At 38.2% G+C, this 21,430-nt stretch overlaps 1 protein-coding gene across 1 annotated transcript in view; it reads right to left on the reverse strand.

Annotated features, from left to right (window-relative positions):
- The window catches only part of LOC143036536 (uncharacterized), a 40,653-nt gene extending 20,415 nt beyond the window's left edge, over positions 1–20,238 (reverse strand). Inside the window, exons 1-11 of the mRNA XM_076204011.1 lie at positions 20,124–20,238; positions 15,261–15,320; positions 12,607–12,862; positions 9,635–10,210; positions 9,085–9,225; positions 7,457–7,695; positions 6,780–7,139; positions 4,427–4,567; positions 3,950–4,201; positions 2,882–3,109; positions 1,638–1,902 (exon numbers count right to left, since the gene is read on the reverse strand). Coding sequence (XP_076060126.1) covers positions 1,638–1,902; positions 2,882–3,109; positions 3,950–4,201; positions 4,427–4,567; positions 6,780–7,139; positions 7,457–7,695; positions 9,085–9,225; positions 9,635–10,210; positions 12,607–12,862; positions 15,261–15,320; positions 20,124–20,138 — 2,533 coding nt within the window. The 5' untranslated portion in view covers positions 20,139–20,238. The remainder of the gene's footprint in view (positions 1–1,637; positions 1,903–2,881; positions 3,110–3,949; positions 4,202–4,426; positions 4,568–6,779; positions 7,140–7,456; positions 7,696–9,084; positions 9,226–9,634; positions 10,211–12,606; positions 12,863–15,260; positions 15,321–20,123) is intronic.
- Between the last annotated feature and the right edge of the window lie 1,192 nt (positions 20,239–21,430).

The following is a 21,430-nucleotide window of genomic DNA, read 5'->3' on the forward strand; positions in this document are numbered from 1 at the left end:
AGCTGGAGCCTTTATTAGGGTGATGTTTCTCAACCAGGGTTCCCAAAACATACATATACATATACCAAGGCTTTTTCCCCCTTCCAAGGGAGGTAGCTAAAAAGGGAAAGGCATAAAAACACTCCCACCCATTTCATCCCTAAATACACCCCACACCCCTCCCACCCTCCCTCTCATCTGAGCACCTCCTGGATGACGGGTCATCCCTGCACCCTGCCCACCGCCCTGGGTCAGAAGCAGTGTCCCAAAAGATTATTGTAATAATGTAATATAGACATCATCCTATCTAACCTACTAACCTCACAAACATAAAAAACAAATGCACACCTAGACTTAACGCACTTAAGTCAATCACTGGAACAACATTTGGACAAAACAAAGAAACTAATATAACAATATACAAACAATGCATACGCTCAGTGATGAATTATGCGAGTCCTGCATGGGCTCCTAATCTCAGTGAGACACACCACAACACCCTTCAAATCATACAAAACAAAGCCCTAAAAACAATTACAGGCTGCACAAATACAACACCTACAGACCATTTACACCATGAAACAAAAGTCCTCAAAGTCAAGGACCACCTCGACATGAGAGGCACACAAACACTTACTGCAGCCACCACAAACACATCACACCCGCTACACTACATAGCAGAACACCCACACACACCAAGAAACATTAAAACTACACCCAAAGACCTTTATTACGCACAGATACTCTCTTCTCTTCCTCCACAACCACCAAATACCAGCCTCCGGAAACATATTCATAATCATATCACTCACCGCTCCATTAACACACTGAAAGACAACACACTGCTGCATGCCAGACCCCCTGATATCCACCCTTCTGAATCCTCTCTCCCACGAAAGGACAGAGTCCACTTGGCCAGACTGCGATGCGGTCACCACCCAGCACTTCTAAGCTACCAGAAGAGGCTGGACGACCGTGTTGTGAACAGCTGCCCAGGATGTAACACTTCACCCCATACCATACAACACATAATGGAAGACTGCATTATACACAATCATGCACGCAAACAACACAACATACACTCTATAAAGAATTTGTGGGAAAACCCAGTTTCGGCTGTGGCCTTCCTTGGGGAGACGGGACTGCTCGGACAGACAGTCTAGGGAACGACAACAACTATTATGATGAAAACAAAATGAGAAAAATATGGTATATATATATATATATATATTTTTTTTCCCTTAAAAGGTGGAGGAAATGCGACAAATTCACAGAGATTGTGGGTCTGGTCTGGAGACCAAGTGTCAACCCCACAAGGTTGCACCTCCAGATGGAGGCGAGGGAGTTCTGAAGATAAAAGATCAGAAGGAATGCAGCAAAAACACAGCAATTCCACAGAAGGACCTCATGGCCTAAGTTGGTTTACCACCACCATTTATCCCCTCATCCATTCAAGAATTTACAGAACAAGAAGAAATCCCTTTGGGATGTGTCAATGATTTATACGAAGTCCAGAAAAATATCTGTGTTTACATATAATGAAAATAAGCAGCATTCATCCACGAATACTGAAAAATCTATTTCCAGTCCACCTCTACATACTAATGTTCTTACAGCTTATAATTTAAGAAATGGATGAAATATGATAACAAAGTTACCAGTAATAAATGAAGGTGCTCTCAGTATCCATTCTTCATCCTTAATCTTTATGTGTGTTTGGTGGAAGGAGAGCTCTTCTCTCAGATCCCAAGCTACGAGGGAACCGTCTGTTAAACCTGCAAGGATAACCGAGGGCCTTCCTGGACTAAATGTCAAGCAAGAAGGAGGATAACTGCACGTCAGAATTTGCTGAGGTCTTGACGGTTCACGGACAGACCATACACACACAAGGCAACACTCTGCAATTGTATTTCCTTCCTGAACCTGGCAAAAAGGGAGAAAGAGAAAGGAAATGTAATTTGAATATACTGTACATTCTTTGTCTACCTATAAAGTAAGGGCTTTTCCCACCTTACAAGGAAGGTAGCCAAGTCAAAAGGCAAGTACCCACACCCATCCACCACCCTCTCCTCCCTCTCATCTTAGCTCCTCATGGATGATGGGTCATCCCTGTATCCCACCCACTGCCCTGGGTCAGGAGGAATACAGCAAGATGCAGGACATTCACAGTAAGGCCGCTTCACTTAATTGGTGACCACCCCCTCCATCCCCTTATGCAGAGAAAAGGGAAAATGGGTAGAAATCCCTTCAGGCTGAGTCAAAATATAATTCATACATAACCACTCCCTAACCCCCCCCCCATTCCCACACCCCCTCCCTTCCTTGCATCACAGTATCACTTGTATATAGCCATTCTCCACTCACTTGTCTCCTGCCTTCTCCCTTCCTTGCTCAACAGCCATTCCCCTCTTGCTCAATGCCCCACTTCACCCCATCCATCCATCTCATCCTCAGTTGTCTCCTCAGGTTCACTCCCACCACCTGTTCCTTTCACACCTCTTTTACTACTCTTTCTTCACTCATTCTTTGCATCTATCCAAACCATCCCAATACTCTTTCATCACCCCTATCTACAATCTCCTTTCCCACCCCAGCTCTCCTCCTTATCTCCTCATTTCTCACTATCCAATCCTGTAACCCCTATCATACAGCATTTGAATCTAACACAATATAGAAAAATATATTTCTATTTGAGAACAAAGTGATATCAGGCAGATATACTTTAAATAGATTGATTCTCAAACTAGATTTGTGAATGAGAAAGAGAGAGGAAATAATAGAAAATAAAAAGAAAAAAGAAAGGAGGGAGAGAGAGAGAGAGAGAGAGAGAGAGAGAGAGAGAGAGAGAGAGAGAGAAAGAGAGAATGTTTATTTTGACAAAGCAAACAAGGAACCTGCGTACCATTTCCAAGTATCCATGACCGGACAAGATGATGTTTGGTTGTGTGGGACAGAAAGTAACGACAGGTGTTTTTCGCCCTTCCAGTAGTTCCTGTACAGCTACACCCATGGGTACAGCTGGTGTGCTAAAGCCTAAGCCATCTTCACTGTCGCTGTCCTTCTCGTAAGTGTTGTCTAAACTGCTGTTGCATTTCCATAAAGCTTCTTCTTCTAACAATATCAACATCACCTATGTTCGTGATTAATGGGAATATTGGTATTACAGAAAGTGAGAGAATTAAACAATTCCAAGTAAATCACAATAATACATTTTTTATATGAAAAACTAACCTAAGAGAATTTGTCATATATCAGCATACTTGTTATTAAAGAAAGTGCAAGAATTAAACAATTCCAAGTATATCACAATAATACGCTTTTAACGTGAAAAACTAATCTAAGAGAACTGGTCTTATATCAACATAGTTGTTCTTTTTTTTATGAGTAATTCATATGACCATTTTGGTTGCTGTCCTTTGTATCTATTCAATCTTATATTATTTTTGTGGAGTTGGGTGGAGATGGTGCTATTGTGTTATACACCAATGATGATAATGGACCAATTTCATCCACTTATCAATCATCATCCACTTTTGGCCATTTTCATGTAACATTAATACAAATATATTGTGTTGATTTGATGCAATGCACCCAAAAATTCCCTTACCTTAGTTTCAATGATTACATCAAAGCATACATAGGTTAGTCACTTCAGTACAACTCAAATTCTTGTGCACAGCATCGGCTGCCATATATGATTTTGCATTACATTATTAAAATTATAGAATACTATGTCACTACTGTATTACTTGTTCCATTTTACTCTGAGTAATAATAAACTCAGAAAATGTGATCAAACCAGTTCACAGAATCTGGGGGGGTAACTTATGTACAACTACAAAAGATATAAATAATAAGACGCCAATGTTGGTATCTTCATGTAGTCACTAGCACCTCATGACGCCTACCTAGGTATCATTGTACTGAAGTCGTTAATATGCAAGATATCTCGTACAAAAGAATGGTTTACCTGAGATGAAGCTGCAAGGAACTTTGAGAGTCTAGTACTGTTTTCTTGTGGCAACGAGCCAACATTGGAGGATGCAGGACCAAAGTCTCCTCCCACACCCTGATAATCTGCAGTAGACGGAAGCAATAATTCCCCGTTTTCAGATTTTCTTAACTGAATGTGAACTGGGTTTTGCGTCCACTTGTCAAAGGTTATGACATCATCAGTTTGGACTTCCTCATCAAGGGCATCTTCATTTGTTTGAGCACTTGCCTAAAAATTATAAAAAAAAATTCTGTTTTTTCTAAAGGGAAAACACATTCAAAGAATCTGGTGTAAACATGTGATTAAAATAGATATATATATATTATCATATATGTACAATACTCAAAAGAAAGTGATTAAAATAGAAATACATATTAATATATATGTACAATACTCAAAAGAACTTTATGTATGAAGTATATAAAAATAAGGCCAAGTGAACCAAGTAATTACCTGCAAGGTGTTTGATCGCCCAAAACTGGAAATATAAACTTCATAGGAAACTGGAGCCATTGTAAAGATGTCAAAGCTGACACTGTCCAACTTAATCATACTTAAAATCTTTGCTCCTCTGCTGTTCATTTTTGAATTCATCTGAAAAAGAAAAATTTGATAAAATTATAGTCATATGCATACAGTACTCGACAAAAGTATTGTCCACCTGGGATGAGGTGGACAGTACTTTTGTCGTATCTGGACAGACCCATGCGAGTGGCATGGTTTCATGCCAAAATTCTGTCCGCCTACAGCGTGTAGGGAAGGGGTGGAGTTTATCAGTGAACCAAAAATTAATCATGTCAGTCATTTTCTTGCTGGTGGGGAGGGAGGCTGTGTGCCACAACCTTCCTCCTCACCAATCAGACAAAGACTGACATGATTAATTCTTGGTTCACTGATAAACTCCACCCCTTCCCCACTCGCTGTAAGCAGAGAGAATTTCTGGCATGAAGCCATGCCACTTGTATGGGTCAGTCCATATTTAACAAAAGTACTGTCTGCCTCATACTGGGTGGACAGTACTTTTGTCGAGCACTGTACTTATCCTACCACAAAATAATTTATTTTCTTTTAATGAATGGCCTACTTTGTACATACGTAATGACCTTTCCCCCTTATAAGGGGGGTGGCTGATTCAAAGCATACATTCACCCTACACCCAATTCATACACAATTAAAATCCATTTATCACTCCTCCCATCTCAGCATAATCGGGATGAAGAGCTGCCCTGTTCCCCATCATGCAAAGCTCCTCCATGGCAGGGCCCATCAGACAGAACTGTTTTACCTCCCCTCCAGGGCAGTGGACAGGATGCAGGGATGACCCGTCATCCAGGAGGTGCCAAGATGAGAGGGAGGGTGGAGGGGAATGGATTATGTAGGGGATGGAATGGGTGGGAGTGGTTTCTATGCCTTTTTCTTTTTGGCTACCCCCATGTGAGAAAAAAAAAAAGCCTTTGGTATATGTATGTACTTCGTTATGTGGCAACCTTTCCTTCCCCCATCCACTTGATATAATTTATGAAGCAGATGAGAATAACATCCATTTGGGCAATATTGTTCCTTCATTCATTCACAATATCCCTTAATTGACTTAATCTTCCTTGTTTGACACACATTCCATGTGTATCCAAACCCCTCTCCATCTCAATCTTGATCTTCCTCTCAAGTTCATGCCATCTAGTTCTTGCCACAATCCTTTTGTTAATATTTCCTTGTTTACCCTCACCAAATTTTCAAACAACCTCAGCATACTATGATCTACCCTATCTGACAGTTCGCTTTCCCCCCCTACTCTCTAGCTCACCTCTAAATTTCCTACTATCCATTCCTGTAACACCTATCATGCTTCTCAAAAAACTTACATACATATACCAAGGCTTTTTCCCCCTTACAAGGGAGGTAGCTAAAAAGAAAAAGGCATAAAACCATTCCCACCCATTCCATCCCTAAATACATTCCACCCCCCTCCACCCTCCCTCTTATCTTAGCACCTCCTAGATGATGGGTCATCCCTGCACCTTGTCCACTGTCCTGGGTCAGAGGCAGTGTCGCAAGACACAGCACATCCACAGCAAGGCTGCTTCATTAAATTGGCGACCCCCCCTCTCTGTCACCCCAAAAAACTTAATCTAAAAAATACCCATTCTCTTCTTTCCTGCCTCCCTTACATTCTAAGTCTTTGCTACAAATAAAAAGTAGATGCAATCACTGCATGCAAGTTTCTCTGCATTTAATCCAAAATACCCATTTTTCATCATACCCATTCCATTTAGACATTTACTTGATTCCTTTACTATGAAATTTGCCTCCACATTCACTCCTCCATTCACCACCATGGGATTGGAAATCAGGATTGTGTCAAAGTACATTTACTTGGGCCTACTTACAAATATTCATGTAGGCCTACTTGTAATTGGAGTTTAAAAATTCAATGTTACTTGTATTTGTTCTTGAACCCAAAATACTTGAAAAATACAAAGCACAAACAAGTTCATCATATTTAATCAAAAGTTCTATACTGTATGTAGATTCTAGCAAACTTTGTGATGATACTATTGGGTAAATATGTACACTGAGTGTTATGATGCTTTACTAATCTGTGACAGGAATTTTTCTTATCACATTAAGTACTTACACTTAAGTACAATAGCATGTACTCGGACTTAAATACATAGCAAAATGACTGTGCTTGTACTTCAAAAATATCCAGGTTTGGGCTAAAGTACAATCGCCTGTACTTGGACCAAATCCTGCCTGAAATACTTAAAACTCTCCACCTCCTCAAAAGAAACAAAAAGGTTCATACTTTCTGAGTCTCCTGCTTTTTCTTTGCAACAGCAAAATTCACGAAACTTATGGATGTCTTAGGTCTTGGTATGTACTCTGATTCTTCTTTCGGAGTTTCGTTATTTGATGGACTCTCCTGAGTCATTGCACCTTCGGTCCCATGATCAGAGTCTCCATTGACTAAATTCTCACTCTCTTGCTGCTCTTCAGAAATCTGCTTCCTTGAATTGTTTTCTTGCTGCATTGCCTCAAGAACGGCAGCCATCTCATCATCCATGCTTTCAGTGCTTTCGCTGTCACCGATGTCAGAGGACTCTTCACTGCTACTCTCGGTTGCTGTTGGAGAGCTTGTGTCCTCTTCAAAGTCAGATTCATAGTCCTACAGGTGCAAAACAAAAATAAGAAATATAGAATAATTTTTAACAGAGGAAGAGAGAGGGAGAGAGAGAGAATTTATGTTTCTCATTGAAAAATCGTCCACAGCACACAAGATGTATTTATCCACCTGTCTTTATTTTATCATTATTTATATTATCATAATTTTTATTTATTTATTTATCATTATTACATTTTTCCACATCTGACCTAGTTATGGACTAAAAGGTCTCCTGTCGGAATGCTCCTCCTTTGTAATCCTTTGCACAAGTACAATAAAAAATTTACAGTATTATGAGAATTTGTGCCTTTTCATCTTACCTCAAAATCATCTTCGTAGGCATAATCATCTTCTTGTTCTGCATAACCTCCATCTTCAGGTTCCCCAGGAGGATAGGCATTTCTCATCCCCCTGGCGCTTCGCATCTGGAAGACGGAACTTTCCTCCTTCAGAGTGTCTTCCTCCTCATTCTCATCCACTTCCACCATTTTTGAGGATATAGACTCCTCCACTTCAACCTCGTCTCCACTTAAATCTCGAGGAGAAGTGAGTGAAATACCTGTGAAGATAATGTGTTTCATCACAACAACGAAGACTATCAGTTTCTATTCATATACCATACAGATATGTGACATGGTTTAATGTCACAAACTCCTCCCACTGAAAGGCTAGGATGGTGCCCCTTTCAGAGGACTTTATAGTGTGAAATTTAATGAACCATGCCCTTGGTTCAACTTCGCCGGTGGCAGGACTCGAACCGCCCTCCCCTTGACTTTCACCACAAGTAACAACGCCCCAACCTGCTCAGCCAGTGAGCTTCCTTACCAGTTTAGTGATTACAATTTTTTTTTTTATTCAAGAACAAATATATTGATAGTTTAAGTTTCAATGACAAGAAACCCATGCCTCCATAGTAACCAGCAACAGTCCTCATGTCCTCTTGTAGATCTCTTTAGAAAAACACCTCACCTGACAAATTTAACTCTATTTCTTACATCTTTTCATACACGGAGTAACATAGGAAAAATCCCACACTAATACAACAGACATCAGCCTAAAATTCTCTCATGGTGAGGTCTTTGGGAGGACCCATAATTCTTTCATTGTGAAGTCTTTGGGAGGACCCATGGACTACTAACAGCTGCTGTTGGTCTTTGAGCTATTATTATCACAATGGTGGGAAATGTCAGAAAGTTCTTCAAAGGACTGGCATGGTCTAGAGCAGTGGTTCCCAACTGGTGTGCGGCAGCACCAAAGAGTGCCGTGAGATCAACTAAGGGTGCCACCAAAATTCAGGGCAAAAATAATTTTTGTATTACTGACTCTCTTTGTCATCTATTTTTGTTCATTAAAGCAGCATCAGTGCAAAGATGAGAATTTTCATATTATCCAGGGACAAAATGTTGTTACACTGATGTTGAATTGACAAAATACTGACAAACTAGAATATAGATTTTCTAATAAGGGTGCTGGCAACTTCTGAAAGGCTTGGCAAGGGGGCCTCAAGCCAGAAATGGTTGGAAACCACTGGTCTAGAGTGATATGGACTTGCTCAAGGAGGAGGGGAGTGAAAGAGAAAGTAAAAAAGAAAGAGTGAGAGAGGTCACTCCTTTACTTGTGATATAAGGAGCAAAGATGTATAGAATTTACTGTAATTAATGAAAATTGGGGTCTTTACCTTAAGTTCTAATTAAAAAATTTTTTTACCTTAAGTTGTAATTAAAACAATCTTGAATTTGTACCAAAAAAATCTACACAGAAAGTCATGGTACTCGAGGATAATGTGTGTAATATCTATAACTCAGAAAAAAGGCAGCAATGCTGAAAACTTACACATTCCTTCAATATTTCTAACACAATAATCATACATACATCATACACATTCCAAAGTTTTTTTTTCCTTATACGGGAAGTAGCCAAAAGACAAAGGCAAAGAAACCACTGGTACCTGATTCCATGGTGTCCAAGCTGTTCTCTTGGTTATTTTCCATTCCCTGTGGTCGGATTTCAGGGTCTTCTCTTTGATATGATGTATCAATACTCTCTAAAACTTCTTCATCATAATCTAGTGGAGCTGAATATTCAGTTTCTGCAACATAACAGTTTTCACACTGAGAAAATTACCCTCTACAAATACTCATTTTCAATATGGAGCAATTGACCAACAAAATTTTACATCCCTCCCCAGAGTAGGAGGGAGGAGAGAGGAGAGAGGAGGAGGAGGAGGAAGAGGAAGAGGAAGAGGAAGAGGAAGAAGAGGAAGAGGAAGAGGAAGAGGAAGAGGAAGAGGAAGAGGAAGAAGAAGAAGAAGAAGAAGAAGAAGAAGAAGAAGAAGAAGAAGAAGAAGAAGAAGAAGAAGAAGAAGAAGAAGAAGAAGAAGAAGAAGAAGAAGAAGAAAACTGAAGATGAAAATCCCATCAAGTTAGCTTAAAGATATAATAACGGTCTCCCCATCTGTATTCAATGAAAATATCAAATGATAAACAAGATCAACTTACCCTCTGGCACCACAGTTTTCTTATATCGAGGTATTCCACTTTTTTGACGTTTAGTGGTCTCGTTCTCATTTGACTTCTTGTCCTTGTTTGATTTTTCTTTATCTTTTGACCTTTCTTTGCCGCGCTCCTTTGATTTTTCTTTTCCTTTATCCCTGATTCTTTCTCTGTCCTTTTCTCTTGTCCTTCCTTTGTCCTTTTCTCTTGCCTTGTCCTGATCTTTCCCCCTTGTCCGCTCTCTGCTCTTCTCCACTGTCCTTTTGTTACTGTCCTTCACCGGTTCTCTTGTCCTTTCCCTGTCCCTCTCTCTGTCTTTTGGACGAGTCTTTTCCCTTTCTCTCAGGCGAGAGCGCTCCTTGTCTTTCTCTGTTGACTTCTCTTTCTCTCTTGAAGGATTTTTGACTTTAGCATTTTCCTTCTCTTTCTGTCTATCCTTCTCACTCCTGGATTTTGTGGAATCCTTATCTCTTGTCCTTTCCCCGCCATGCAGGCTCTTTTCTGGTTCTGGTTTGATGCTTCTTGAACGGATCTTGTCTCTGGCTATTTCAGAACTGCTTTTTGCAACTGAGGGTTTGGCATCTGGAGAGAATAATAAGAAAAAAAAAAAAAAAAAAAAAAAAAATTATATATACACATATACACACACACATATATAATTACAGACACTGAATGATCCCCAGTACACAGATTTATCTTATCAACCACAATAACTTTATCATTTTAATTTCATGTAAACATGATTGAGACTAATGGGAGTATGTACTTCGATGGAAAGATATTCATAAACTGAGACGTTGTCAGGCTGAGGCCTTGAACCTAACCCACATGTCACAAATGGACAGTGACTTTACCAATAAGCTATCAAGACAACATTTCAATTTCTGAACAGGCTTCCAGTGAGGCACATACTCCTGTTAGTTCTTGATTGTGTTTGCAAGGATTTAAAATGAAAAAGTTTTTGTGGTTGATAAGATGATATATTATAAATATATATACAAAAGACACAAATAAAAGGCAGAGTTTACAGAAAAAAAAAAAAAAAAAAAAAATAAGCAAATAAAATAATAAAAATAGACAATAGATAACTAGTCATTTAATCTGTGTAGCTTATGGACAGCATTGCCATTATACTATATCATCTGCTATGTGCACTTAAATAGCGCATGAAGCCTGAATCACACCCTGTGTGTTAACAGTTCATGTGGGCATGAACTAAAAGATTACACTTTTCTTTCTCTAAATAATAAAAAGATATAATCAATATTACCTTTTCAGGGTAAAAAGTATGTGTTGGATAAATATTTGTCCCTTGTATAAAATAATATAACATTCCTACTCATATAAAGAGGTGATTTGAGGTAAAGGTGGGACTGTGTAAGGGAGGTGCCATGTTGCCATAGCTGTTTAATGTGTACATGTATGGGGTGGTGTGGGAGGTAAAGGCAAGGGTAATGGGCCGGGGACTGGAGATGGTTAAAGAAAGTGGAGAAAAGTGGGAGGTGAGCCAGCTGCTGTTTGCTGATGACACTGTGCTTGTGATAGGATCAGAGGAAGGATCAAGGGAATTTGTGATGGAGTCTGGGAAGATGTGCAATAGGAGAAAGTTGAAGGTAAACATGGGTAAAAGTAAGGTGATGAGATGTACAAGGGCAGAGGATGGCAGTAAGATGGAAGTAAGTCTAAAAGGGGAGAGGCTGGAAATGGATTGTTTATGGTATTTGAGGTCACATGTAGCAGGAAAGGGAGGAGTGGAGGTGGAGGTAAATTGTAGATTGAGAGAAGCAAGTAAATGTGTAGAGGTATTAAAAAGCATTATGAGAAATAGGCACCTGAGAATGAATGCAAAGAGGAGATTGTATGAAGGGGTGATTGTGCTGAAACATTATATGGTGCAGAATTGGAATTTAAAAGAGGCAGAGAATAAAAGTTTAAATGTGTTTGGGATGAAATATCTGAGAATTATGGTAGAGGTTACAAGATTGGATAGAGTGAGAAATGAGGAGGTGAGGGGGAGAGTGGGAGTGGAAAAGGAGATAGTAGATAGGGCTGATAAAAGATTATTGGGATGGTTTGGATACATGGAAAAAGTGATGAAAGATTAGTAAAAGAGGTGTGGAAGGTAGAGGTGGAGGGAGTGAATGTGAGGGGACAACCGAGGATGAGATGGATGGATGGGGTGAAGGGGGCATTGAGAAACAGGGGAATGTCTATTGAGCAAGAAAGGGAAAAGTTATGTAATATGGATGAGTGGAGAGTAACTGTGTATAGATGATACTATTATGTAAGGAAGGGAAGGCTGGGGGATGGGGGTGCTTAGGTGTGCATGATATTTTGATGCAGCCCGAAGGGATTTCTCTCTGTCTTCTCTTTTTCTGCATGAGTGGACACTGAGGGGGGAATCGCCAATAAAGTGAAGTGGCCTTGTTGTGGATGTACTGTGTCTTGCTACATTGCTTCTGACCCAGGGCAGTGGGCAGGATACAGGAATGACCCATCATCCATGAGGAGCTAATATGAGAAGGGGAGGGGGAGGAAGCTCTTGGCTATAAAGATTGATAAAGATTTTTTATTAATACAGCAAGCTACTGCCACTGGTTAGTTGCCCATTTAATTTTAATATTTTCTATTGTTAGTATTACAAGTAACAAGAGAATGTGAACATCATCTGCAAAGAGTGAAGCAAGTGGTTATGCTGTCCCAGGATGCAAACAGGACTTATCAACTCAGGTAGGCATTACTAATCAATACCTAAATTTAATATGCATGAAGGAGATGAAATATACATTTGCCAATGCTGTTTCACAGTATGAGTGCTGTGTTCCACACACATTTGATCTATTTACCTTCTTATGTCTAAATTAACTATATATCACATTTTTCAAACTAATACACTAATATAATAATTTTCTACTAAAGAACCATGGGTTATGTGATAGCCAATTAACTAGATCTTTCACATGAATGTGAAATATTACCTTTCTTTGGATCACTTTTCTTCTCTGAATCCTTCTGGGGTCTCTCCCTTGTTGTTTTGTCCTTGCTACTGGAGGTTGAAGACCTACTGGACACCCTCCTGGTGTCATCCTTACTACGGGTACTGGAGGGACCACTTGGCTTTGTAGACGAGGATGAGGTTTTGGACGACTGAGATGAAGTTTTTGATGTTTTTGAGGAGGTGGAGCCCCTGCTGCTTGTACTTGACTTAGTCTTTGTACTAGATGCATCTTTTGCCTGAATAAAGTACACATAAATTTTACCTAATTTTCACAATACAGGGCCCCAGATGTAATCACCACACATAAAACACAGAACTAGATCACAAGTCCAACATGTGATCCAAGACCATGGTGAATCACACTGCCCTACTCTAGCCTTACCCAATGACACAACATCTCCCTTGCATGACTTGTGGGCCAATCCATTGGCTGTGGCCAGAGTTGTGGGTCTCCTGCAAGAGACTTAGGACAATGGATTGATTGATTTGTGATTCAAAGCATACGAGTACACCCAACCAACACTCGTCCAAAACCCGTCCATTGCCCCTCCATAGCAGGGACCAACAGTTGGAGCTGGTTTACTGCAACTTCTTCTCCCAAGCAATAGAGGAGGAGATGTGTAGGTGGTCACTGGAGGTGAGTGCGGTGTAATCGGTAAGTATGCCTACCTGGCAAATGTCACCCAGAGTTTAATCCCTGGACAGTGACATCTTTTCATTGATGCTCAATATCACATGTTCCTTAGATGTTGTATTAGTTAATACCCCACATCCAAATGGCTTACTTCAAAACAAAAGGTCATGATTCAGTAAAATGCAATTCAGCCCAATCTCGATCTTTCAGCAAAATAAAATTGTGTTGCATGATCAAAAACAAAACCTTAACAAGAACGTCACCGAGTTTCTGAGGCTAACTTGGACATAAAATATTCAATAAAATAAAGATAAGCCTATATACCACAGGCCTTTTCCCTCTTAAGCCAAGTCGAAAGATATGCACCTACTCCCACCCATTCCACTCCTAATCACCACCCTTTCATCTTAGCTCCTTGTGGATGAGGGGTCATGCCTGTCTCCTACCCACTGTCCTGGGTAAGAAGCAATGCAGCAAGACACAGTTCACATCCATAGCAAGGCTGCTTCACTTATTTAGTGACCCACCCCTCTTTGTCTCATGCAGAAAATAGAGAAGATGGGGGCAAAATTCCTTTGGGATGTGTCGAAATACCATTCACACATAACCATTCCCTACTTCCCCACCTCCCTTCCTTGCATCACAGTATAATCTATACACAGACACTCTCCACTCACCCCTATCTCCATCCATCTCCCTTCCTTGCTCAACAGACATTCCCCTCTTGCTCAAAGTCCCTTTCACCCCATCCATCCATCTCATCCTTGGTCATCCCCTCAAGTTCATTCCATTCACCTCTGTCTTCTACACCTCTTTTACTAATCTTTCTTCACTCATCCTTTCCATGTGTCCAAACCATCCCAATACTTTCATCAGCCCTATCTGCCATCTCCTTTTCCACCTCATTATCCTCCTTGTTTCCTTGCTTTTCACTTTATCTAACCTTGCAACCTCTGCCTGTTTCGGACATTTCATCACAAATATATTTAAACTTTTCTCTGCCTCTCTTAAATTCCAAGTCTCTGTCCCATACAGTGTCACTGGCACAATCACCCCTTCATATAATCTCTTTGCATCAATTCCTAGATGCCTATTTCTCATGACACTTAATACCCCAAGACATTTACTTACTTCTCTCAATCTATAATTTACCTCCACCTCCACTCCTCCCTTTCCTGCCACATGCAACCCCAATTACCTAAACTATCCACTTCCTCCAGCCTCTCTCCTTTAAGATTTGCTTTACACTTTCTGCTATCCTCTCCATTTGTACATGTCACCACCTTACTTTTACCCATATTTACCTTTAACTTTCTCCTCTTGCATACCTTCCTAAACTTTGTCACTGACTTCCTTAATTCTCCCTCTGACCCTGCCACAAGTGCAGTATCATCAGTAAACAACAACTGGCAACCTCCCACTTTTCTCCATTCCTTTAACAGACCTCCAGTCCCTGTCCATTACCCCCACATTTACCTCTTACACCATCCCATCTAAGTACACACTGAACAGCAATGGCAGCATGACACAGCCCCATCTTTATTTCAAACCACTCCATTCCCAATTCATAAAAACTTGACTCCTATTAAGTTTTCCCCCAATCCAATATATCTGCAATACCTCCCACAGTGCTTTCCTGTCTACTCTGTGAAGTCTTTTCCTAATTCATAAAGGCTCAAAAAAACATCCTTATCTTTTGCTAAAGCTTTTTCACAGATCTGCCTTACCGCAAAAATCTGATCCACACAACCCTACCTTTCCTAAATCCATGCTCCTCCTCACCAATTACTCCCTCTATTCCTCTCAATCAAAAGCCTCCCACAAGCCTTCCCAACTATTCAACAAACCGATCATTCTAAAACTACTACAATCACCTTTGTCCCCATCTCCTTTGTAAAGCTGAACTATACATGCACTCCTTATGTCCTCCAGCACTCTACCCTCCCTTAGACACAAATAAAGATAAATAAATAAAATAAATCATAAAATATAACACTTACTGTTCTCCTTTTAGAGGGATCTTGGCCGGTTCTTCCGTCTGGCTTTTTGGTCCTTGATTGCTGTTCAGAAGAAAAACATCAGAAATCACAAAAATTTTCTTACCTACCTTAACAATTATATAGTAAATCCAACTCAATGTGAATTGAATTTCTATGTTAATCAAAATATGTTCAAGACTGAGGCATGTTAGCTGAATACCAGAGGGGGTGGGGTGGGAGGCACTAGGAAACTATGTTTACCATGCTACCAGAGTCACAATGGTTTTTCTAGACTTCACTTAAAACCGTCACAATTAAGAAAGAAATACACCAATATCAGGTCTACACTGTGGAGTTCACGTCATTTCAATCACGATATTTCAAATGGGGAGAATGGTGATACAATGAGTCCTCCTTATACGGTAATTCTTTATCCGTTAAATTCACAGTTACGGTATTTGGTAATTACTACCCTTGATTCTATCTATGGTAAGAAAAATTCACAGATACAGTATCCGCTTGTGTTTAGAAGACGAAAGAGCAGGGAGAATGTATGTCTGCCATATCCTATTATATGTTATAATAGGTAATTTCTAACTTCTATTATTCCTCCTTTCTGCTGCCCTCCTTGAATCTCAAATTCACCACCTCTTCAGTGATATTATCTCCAAGGATAGAAGCACTGGGTATTAGCAACAATGCAAATTCAATACAAAGGCTAGGATAATGCCAAAAAATTAATGCCCCCATCACTTCGAACAAACACATTCTAATAATGTCATGGCAGAGTAAAGTGAGTGTTTACCCATGATGCTTAGTGATCTCACTTATAGAATCTCATAGAAAAATACAAATAAACGAAAATAATAATTCCTGGCCTTACACCTTGGTGATGTACTTTAAACATGCTCATAGTTAAAACAGATTTACACTTCAATAGGTTACAAATATTCTTATTACATATTCTCTCAATTCTAGGAGAAAAATTAAATTAAAATGGTGTGTACACTATAATCTGTTTTACTTTCATCATGTAAAACTATAAAGCAAATGACCAAATGTAGTTTACTGATGTAGGAAGAATGAATAAAGGTAATCAAATCAACAAAAACAAAAATATATGCATTTCATAATGTGCAAGACCCATGTAAAATGGAAAAACTATCAGTTGGATATGGGTGAGCCAGCCTAAGGACCACAGGGGTGAGTGAATAATAAAATTTTACATCCATAATAAGTATGCCTATTATGTAAGAGACAGATTGAACAAATAAAAACACACAGGCACTTTTTAATACAGAATGTTTCAGGTTAGTTTAGGTAAGTGTAGGTCTAATTCCACATCAGATAAAAAACTCACATTTTCTTGGTCATGACATACCAATTCTATAAATTCAGAAATTAGTGATATCTATCTTCTATGGGGGAAAAGTCTTTTTGGTACATACGTCTTATTTTTTTGACGATCTGTTATTGAAAATATCTTAGACGGCAAAAATGATTGCAGCCCAAAATCCCACATTTGCAACTTTAAGTACAAATGGTAGAAATGCTAAACTACATTCCAAGAGAAATTGGAAGGATAACAAATTGCTCTATGGTACACTATGCAACAGTTAAACAGGTTCCTATAAAAATTTTACATCACCATACTGTATATGCAGAAGGGCAGAACTCACTGGTGAAGACACTTATAAATACAGATGTGGTGTCAACCTTGCATGCACATCTATTTTAGTATTGAATTCTAGATTTAAACTATAAACTAGACCCCATCCAGGAACACTATTTGCTCCCCAACTCCTTATATATTAAAACTGCAAAATAAAATACCAACAATCTATTCTATTACTAAAAATTGAGGTTACCTTAGAATGACCATACAAGGGATTATTGGTAATTGTTGTTCATAGCTGTGATTAATGGATTATTAGAGGAGTGGGATGATACACAAGGTGAAGGCGGTCAAGCAGTGGAAATTCAGAATTGACCAGTTAGAGTAAAGCCCTCTGGCAAACTCAACCAATTAAACCAAGTAAGTAAAATTCTGATTAATTAGAAATGGGAACAAAATTGACTAACTAAATGCAGGTTATAATAGATTAATTAATTTAACACAAAATTATTGCTGCTCTAATGTAATCAATGTGCAATGTTTGGCTGCTATAGCACATTATAGTAGAGAATTCACCACATTATAACATGTTACAGTAGCCAGTAAAATTTCAGAATCATACACAGATGTTTAACACGAAACTGATGTTGTCCAATAGCTCCTATCCTAACATAATCTATCTTAACCATGCCAATGAAAAAGTAGGTATTTCAAATGCAAAAGATAAAGAATTGAGAAACATGTTTGCGCGATAATGGAACAGAACCATTTCTTCTTGCCTCCTTACATATGACATTTCACGACATTTAAAAAAACTAAAAAATTCAAACCTAACCCAACAACTTAATAAAAATCCCCAAAACAAAGACACCACTCATTAAATAAAATTGAGCATGGTGATAACATGTGACCTATTTACTGCCAAAAGCACTGGCAGACATATTTCTGTGAACACTGAAAACGACCAAATCCTACTTTGGGTAAATCTAAAGAAGTGCACACCTAAACAATATAGCAATAGAAAATGAAATATTAATTTTGTAAATTATAATACATCAACAGAATATGTTTTTTATTGGTGGAAATCAATAACAAAAGAAGTTGCTAAAAGCGATAACTAGGACATCAGCAAGCTTTGAGATGCCATGTTTCTTTTTGTTTGTTGTAGAAGACGAATTACCAGAAGTCTAATAAATCAGTCTAGTAAAACCTAATCTAATCTCCTATTGAGCATGTATTTAAGCATTGCTAAAAGTCATCTGGGTCATCATAGGCAGGGTATGCTATGACTGTTCAGGACTGGAGTCTGGACAAATGCCACAAAGACGGCATCTTGAAGCTCATGTTGCAGTAGCATTCAGTAGTGTATTGCTTTTAGCACTTTTTTAACTGATTTCTGCCAAGAAAAACAGTCATGTTGATGTACTTTGATTTAATAAATTCATATTTTGGATTGATATATTGCATAGGTGTGCACTTCCTTAGTAATACCCTAATTTGGGTAAATTTTTAGAAGCGACTTATGAGATATAGCAATCGAGAAATTAATATAAATTTTGTAAATCATAATACATTATTGTAATATACATTTTTCTTGGCAGAAATCAATAAAAGAAAAAATTTGCTAAAAGCAATACAAACAAACATAGCTGCTGCGACTGCTTGAGACACCATCTTTGTTTTAGTAGATGTGGAGGTTGAAGAAATTAAAGTATGATAAATTTCTCTATTCTAACCTAACCTGCATTTAGTGATGCAGTACCTATAGTCCTAGAAATCATCAGGATTGCAGTCATTCTCTTCGAATCTATCAAAACAAAGATGGCATCTCAAGGAGTTGCCACAACTTTGTTCATTTGTGTATTGCTTTTAATAACATTTTTGGTAGATTTTTAGAAGTGTGCACCTATGCAATATAGCAACAGAAAATCAAATAATTTTTTAAATTAAGATACATCAACATTGTTATTCCTGGTGGAAATCAATAACAGAAATAGTTGCTAAAAGCTATACACAAACAAATGTAGCTGCTGTGAATACTTGAGATGCCATCTTTATTTTGGTAGATGTAGAGATCAAAGAAATCAAAGTATATATATGTTTACTCTAACCATGCCTACTTAACCTAACCTGTTTTTAGCAATGTAGTACCTATAATTCTAGAAGTCATTAGGGTCATTGTCATCTTTGACCTCTGAATCTATTAAAATAAAGATAGCGTCTGAAGGAGTTCATGTGACTTCGTTAGTTTGTGCATTGCTTTTAGCAATGCTTTCTGTTATTGATTTCTGCCAAGAAAAATGTTTAATACACTGATGTATTATAATTCACAAAATTAATATTTAATTTTCTAATGCTATATTGTGTAGGAGTGAACTTAAAAAAATACCACACTTTCTGTTATTTATTGATTCCCGCCAAGAAAAATGTATATCATGTTGATGTACTATACATACATACATATACCAAGGCTTTTTCCCCCTTACAAGAGAGGTAGCCAAAAACGAAAAGGCATAAAATCACTCCCACCCATTCCATCCCTGAAAACACTCCACACCCCTCCACCCTCCCTCTTATCTTAGCACCTCCTGGATGACGGGCCATCCCTGCACCTTGTCCACTGCCCTGGGTCAGAAGCAGTGTACTATAATTTACAAAATTAATATTTAATTTTCTAATGCTATATTGTGTAGGTGTGCATTTCTTAACAAATACCATACTTTGTGGTGTATTTTATGTTCAACTGCAATTTAATTTAATCTTGCAGGAAACCACTTTCCATTGTTTGAAACTGATGTGCTGATAAATGTCAGGTAAATGGATTTTGTTAATATAAAGGTCACTTGAAGTCAAGAAATGAGGTGATACTCTCGTTTAAATTTAACCTAGTTCTACCCAGCCAATAACCTTAGTGAATTTTTAATTCACACGAGACCTTTAGCAAATATTTATTTTACTTTAAAGCTTTGAAAATGGCCTCAAGCTATCCTATAATAATCATAATGAGTCCACGCTCATGACGATGACATCAGGAATATAATACGTGAAATTAGAAAAAAATGCCTAAGATTCATTTCACGGTTTTAATAATATGAATTGCGGGCAAGAAGAACGTGTCCTTGTGCCATATTGCTATCATGCAACAATCATGTACTCGGTACTTGAAATCAATACAGGTAATTGCCAACTATGACCAATAACTACCATATTTCACTATGTTATCAAGAGAACAAAACACTAATGAAACAGGCAAAATGATATAATAATACCTTTTCAGGTGGCATATCGGCCAGTCCTACATGCTACACAATGGCAGTTTTAATTTCACAAAACCATCTTCTTGTTCACCACCTTCGCACAGCCTGACAGCCAGCTGTCGTCTGTAACCAAAACAAACTAGGTATTTCCAACAATGCAACTCTATAGTAAAATGAAGTTCTTGAAGCGCAATTTCGTTACTTTGACACTTGGAAATGAGTGACGAAAATACAATATATATTAGAATATATAAGAATGAAATAGAATGATTCAAAAGTTATATTTACACCAAGAATGCAAATATACAAAACCTAAGCCTAATTTTAACTTCACATTTAGATGGAAAACAAGATTATAGATAGAAATATTTGGTCTCGAATTACTGTCGTCTACACTGGTACTGTAATAAAATGAAAAAATAATGGTAAGAAATATAAATGCCAAAAGTTTTCTTAATATATATCTATCTTATTCCAACCCATCTCGCATATACAACGCAAATTGTTCACACATCAATACTTATACAGTAACAAATAAACAATGGGCAGCAATAATACAAAAAGACATCTTTATAAACATAGCCAATGAAGGTGTTAAATTCTACAATTCTACTTTCTAATGGCAGAAAGTGTTCGCTAAGCTGAGCGAAAGGTTTTAAAAGTGTGGACATTGACAGTGTCACATGTCTCACACCATCTTTCATTGTATATTCATTTTCTTTAAATTCTAGAATGTAAAAGAAAAAGTATTGAATAAGGAGTGACCTTTATTATATGTATTGGTGAAATACAACGTGTAGATCTATGCCTTTTATATACATTTTTTATACAACAATGATGCCCAGCAATGTAAAATATAGTATAACTGTATTCATAATAATAATAAAAAAAACATTTTTGACGCCAAGAGAATTACATTCGCTTTTCGTTGAACTATAAACATTTTTAAACTTGTACTGAATTACAAAAGAAGGAAGGATTTCTAGGAATGGTGGTAGGTGGAGGTTGGGATCTAAACGAATATATTATTTTCCATTCTAGGGTGGGTGAGTTTAAGATAAAATCCAAAACAGGAAATAACTGTAAAGATCATATGTATTCATTTACACAATCTAGTAAATTTAGTATGTGAATATATAATATATATTGTACAAGCCACACGGTGAGGAGTGCACGTTGTCTCGCCCACGCGACTAGACCTGACGCGCTAGCCACACATACCTGTCTTTGACAGTGCGATCCTGCTTGACCCAAGCAAAATCCAGTGCAGTTATGTAATTACGCACAACGGGTCTACCTACGCGGCATAAATATCTGCT

Source organism: Oratosquilla oratoria, chromosome 20, assembly GCF_046742065.1.
Source record: "Oratosquilla oratoria isolate Oo_2021 chromosome 20, ASM4674206v1, whole genome shotgun sequence".
Lineage (NCBI taxonomy): Eukaryota > Metazoa > Arthropoda > Malacostraca > Stomatopoda > Squillidae > Oratosquilla > Oratosquilla oratoria.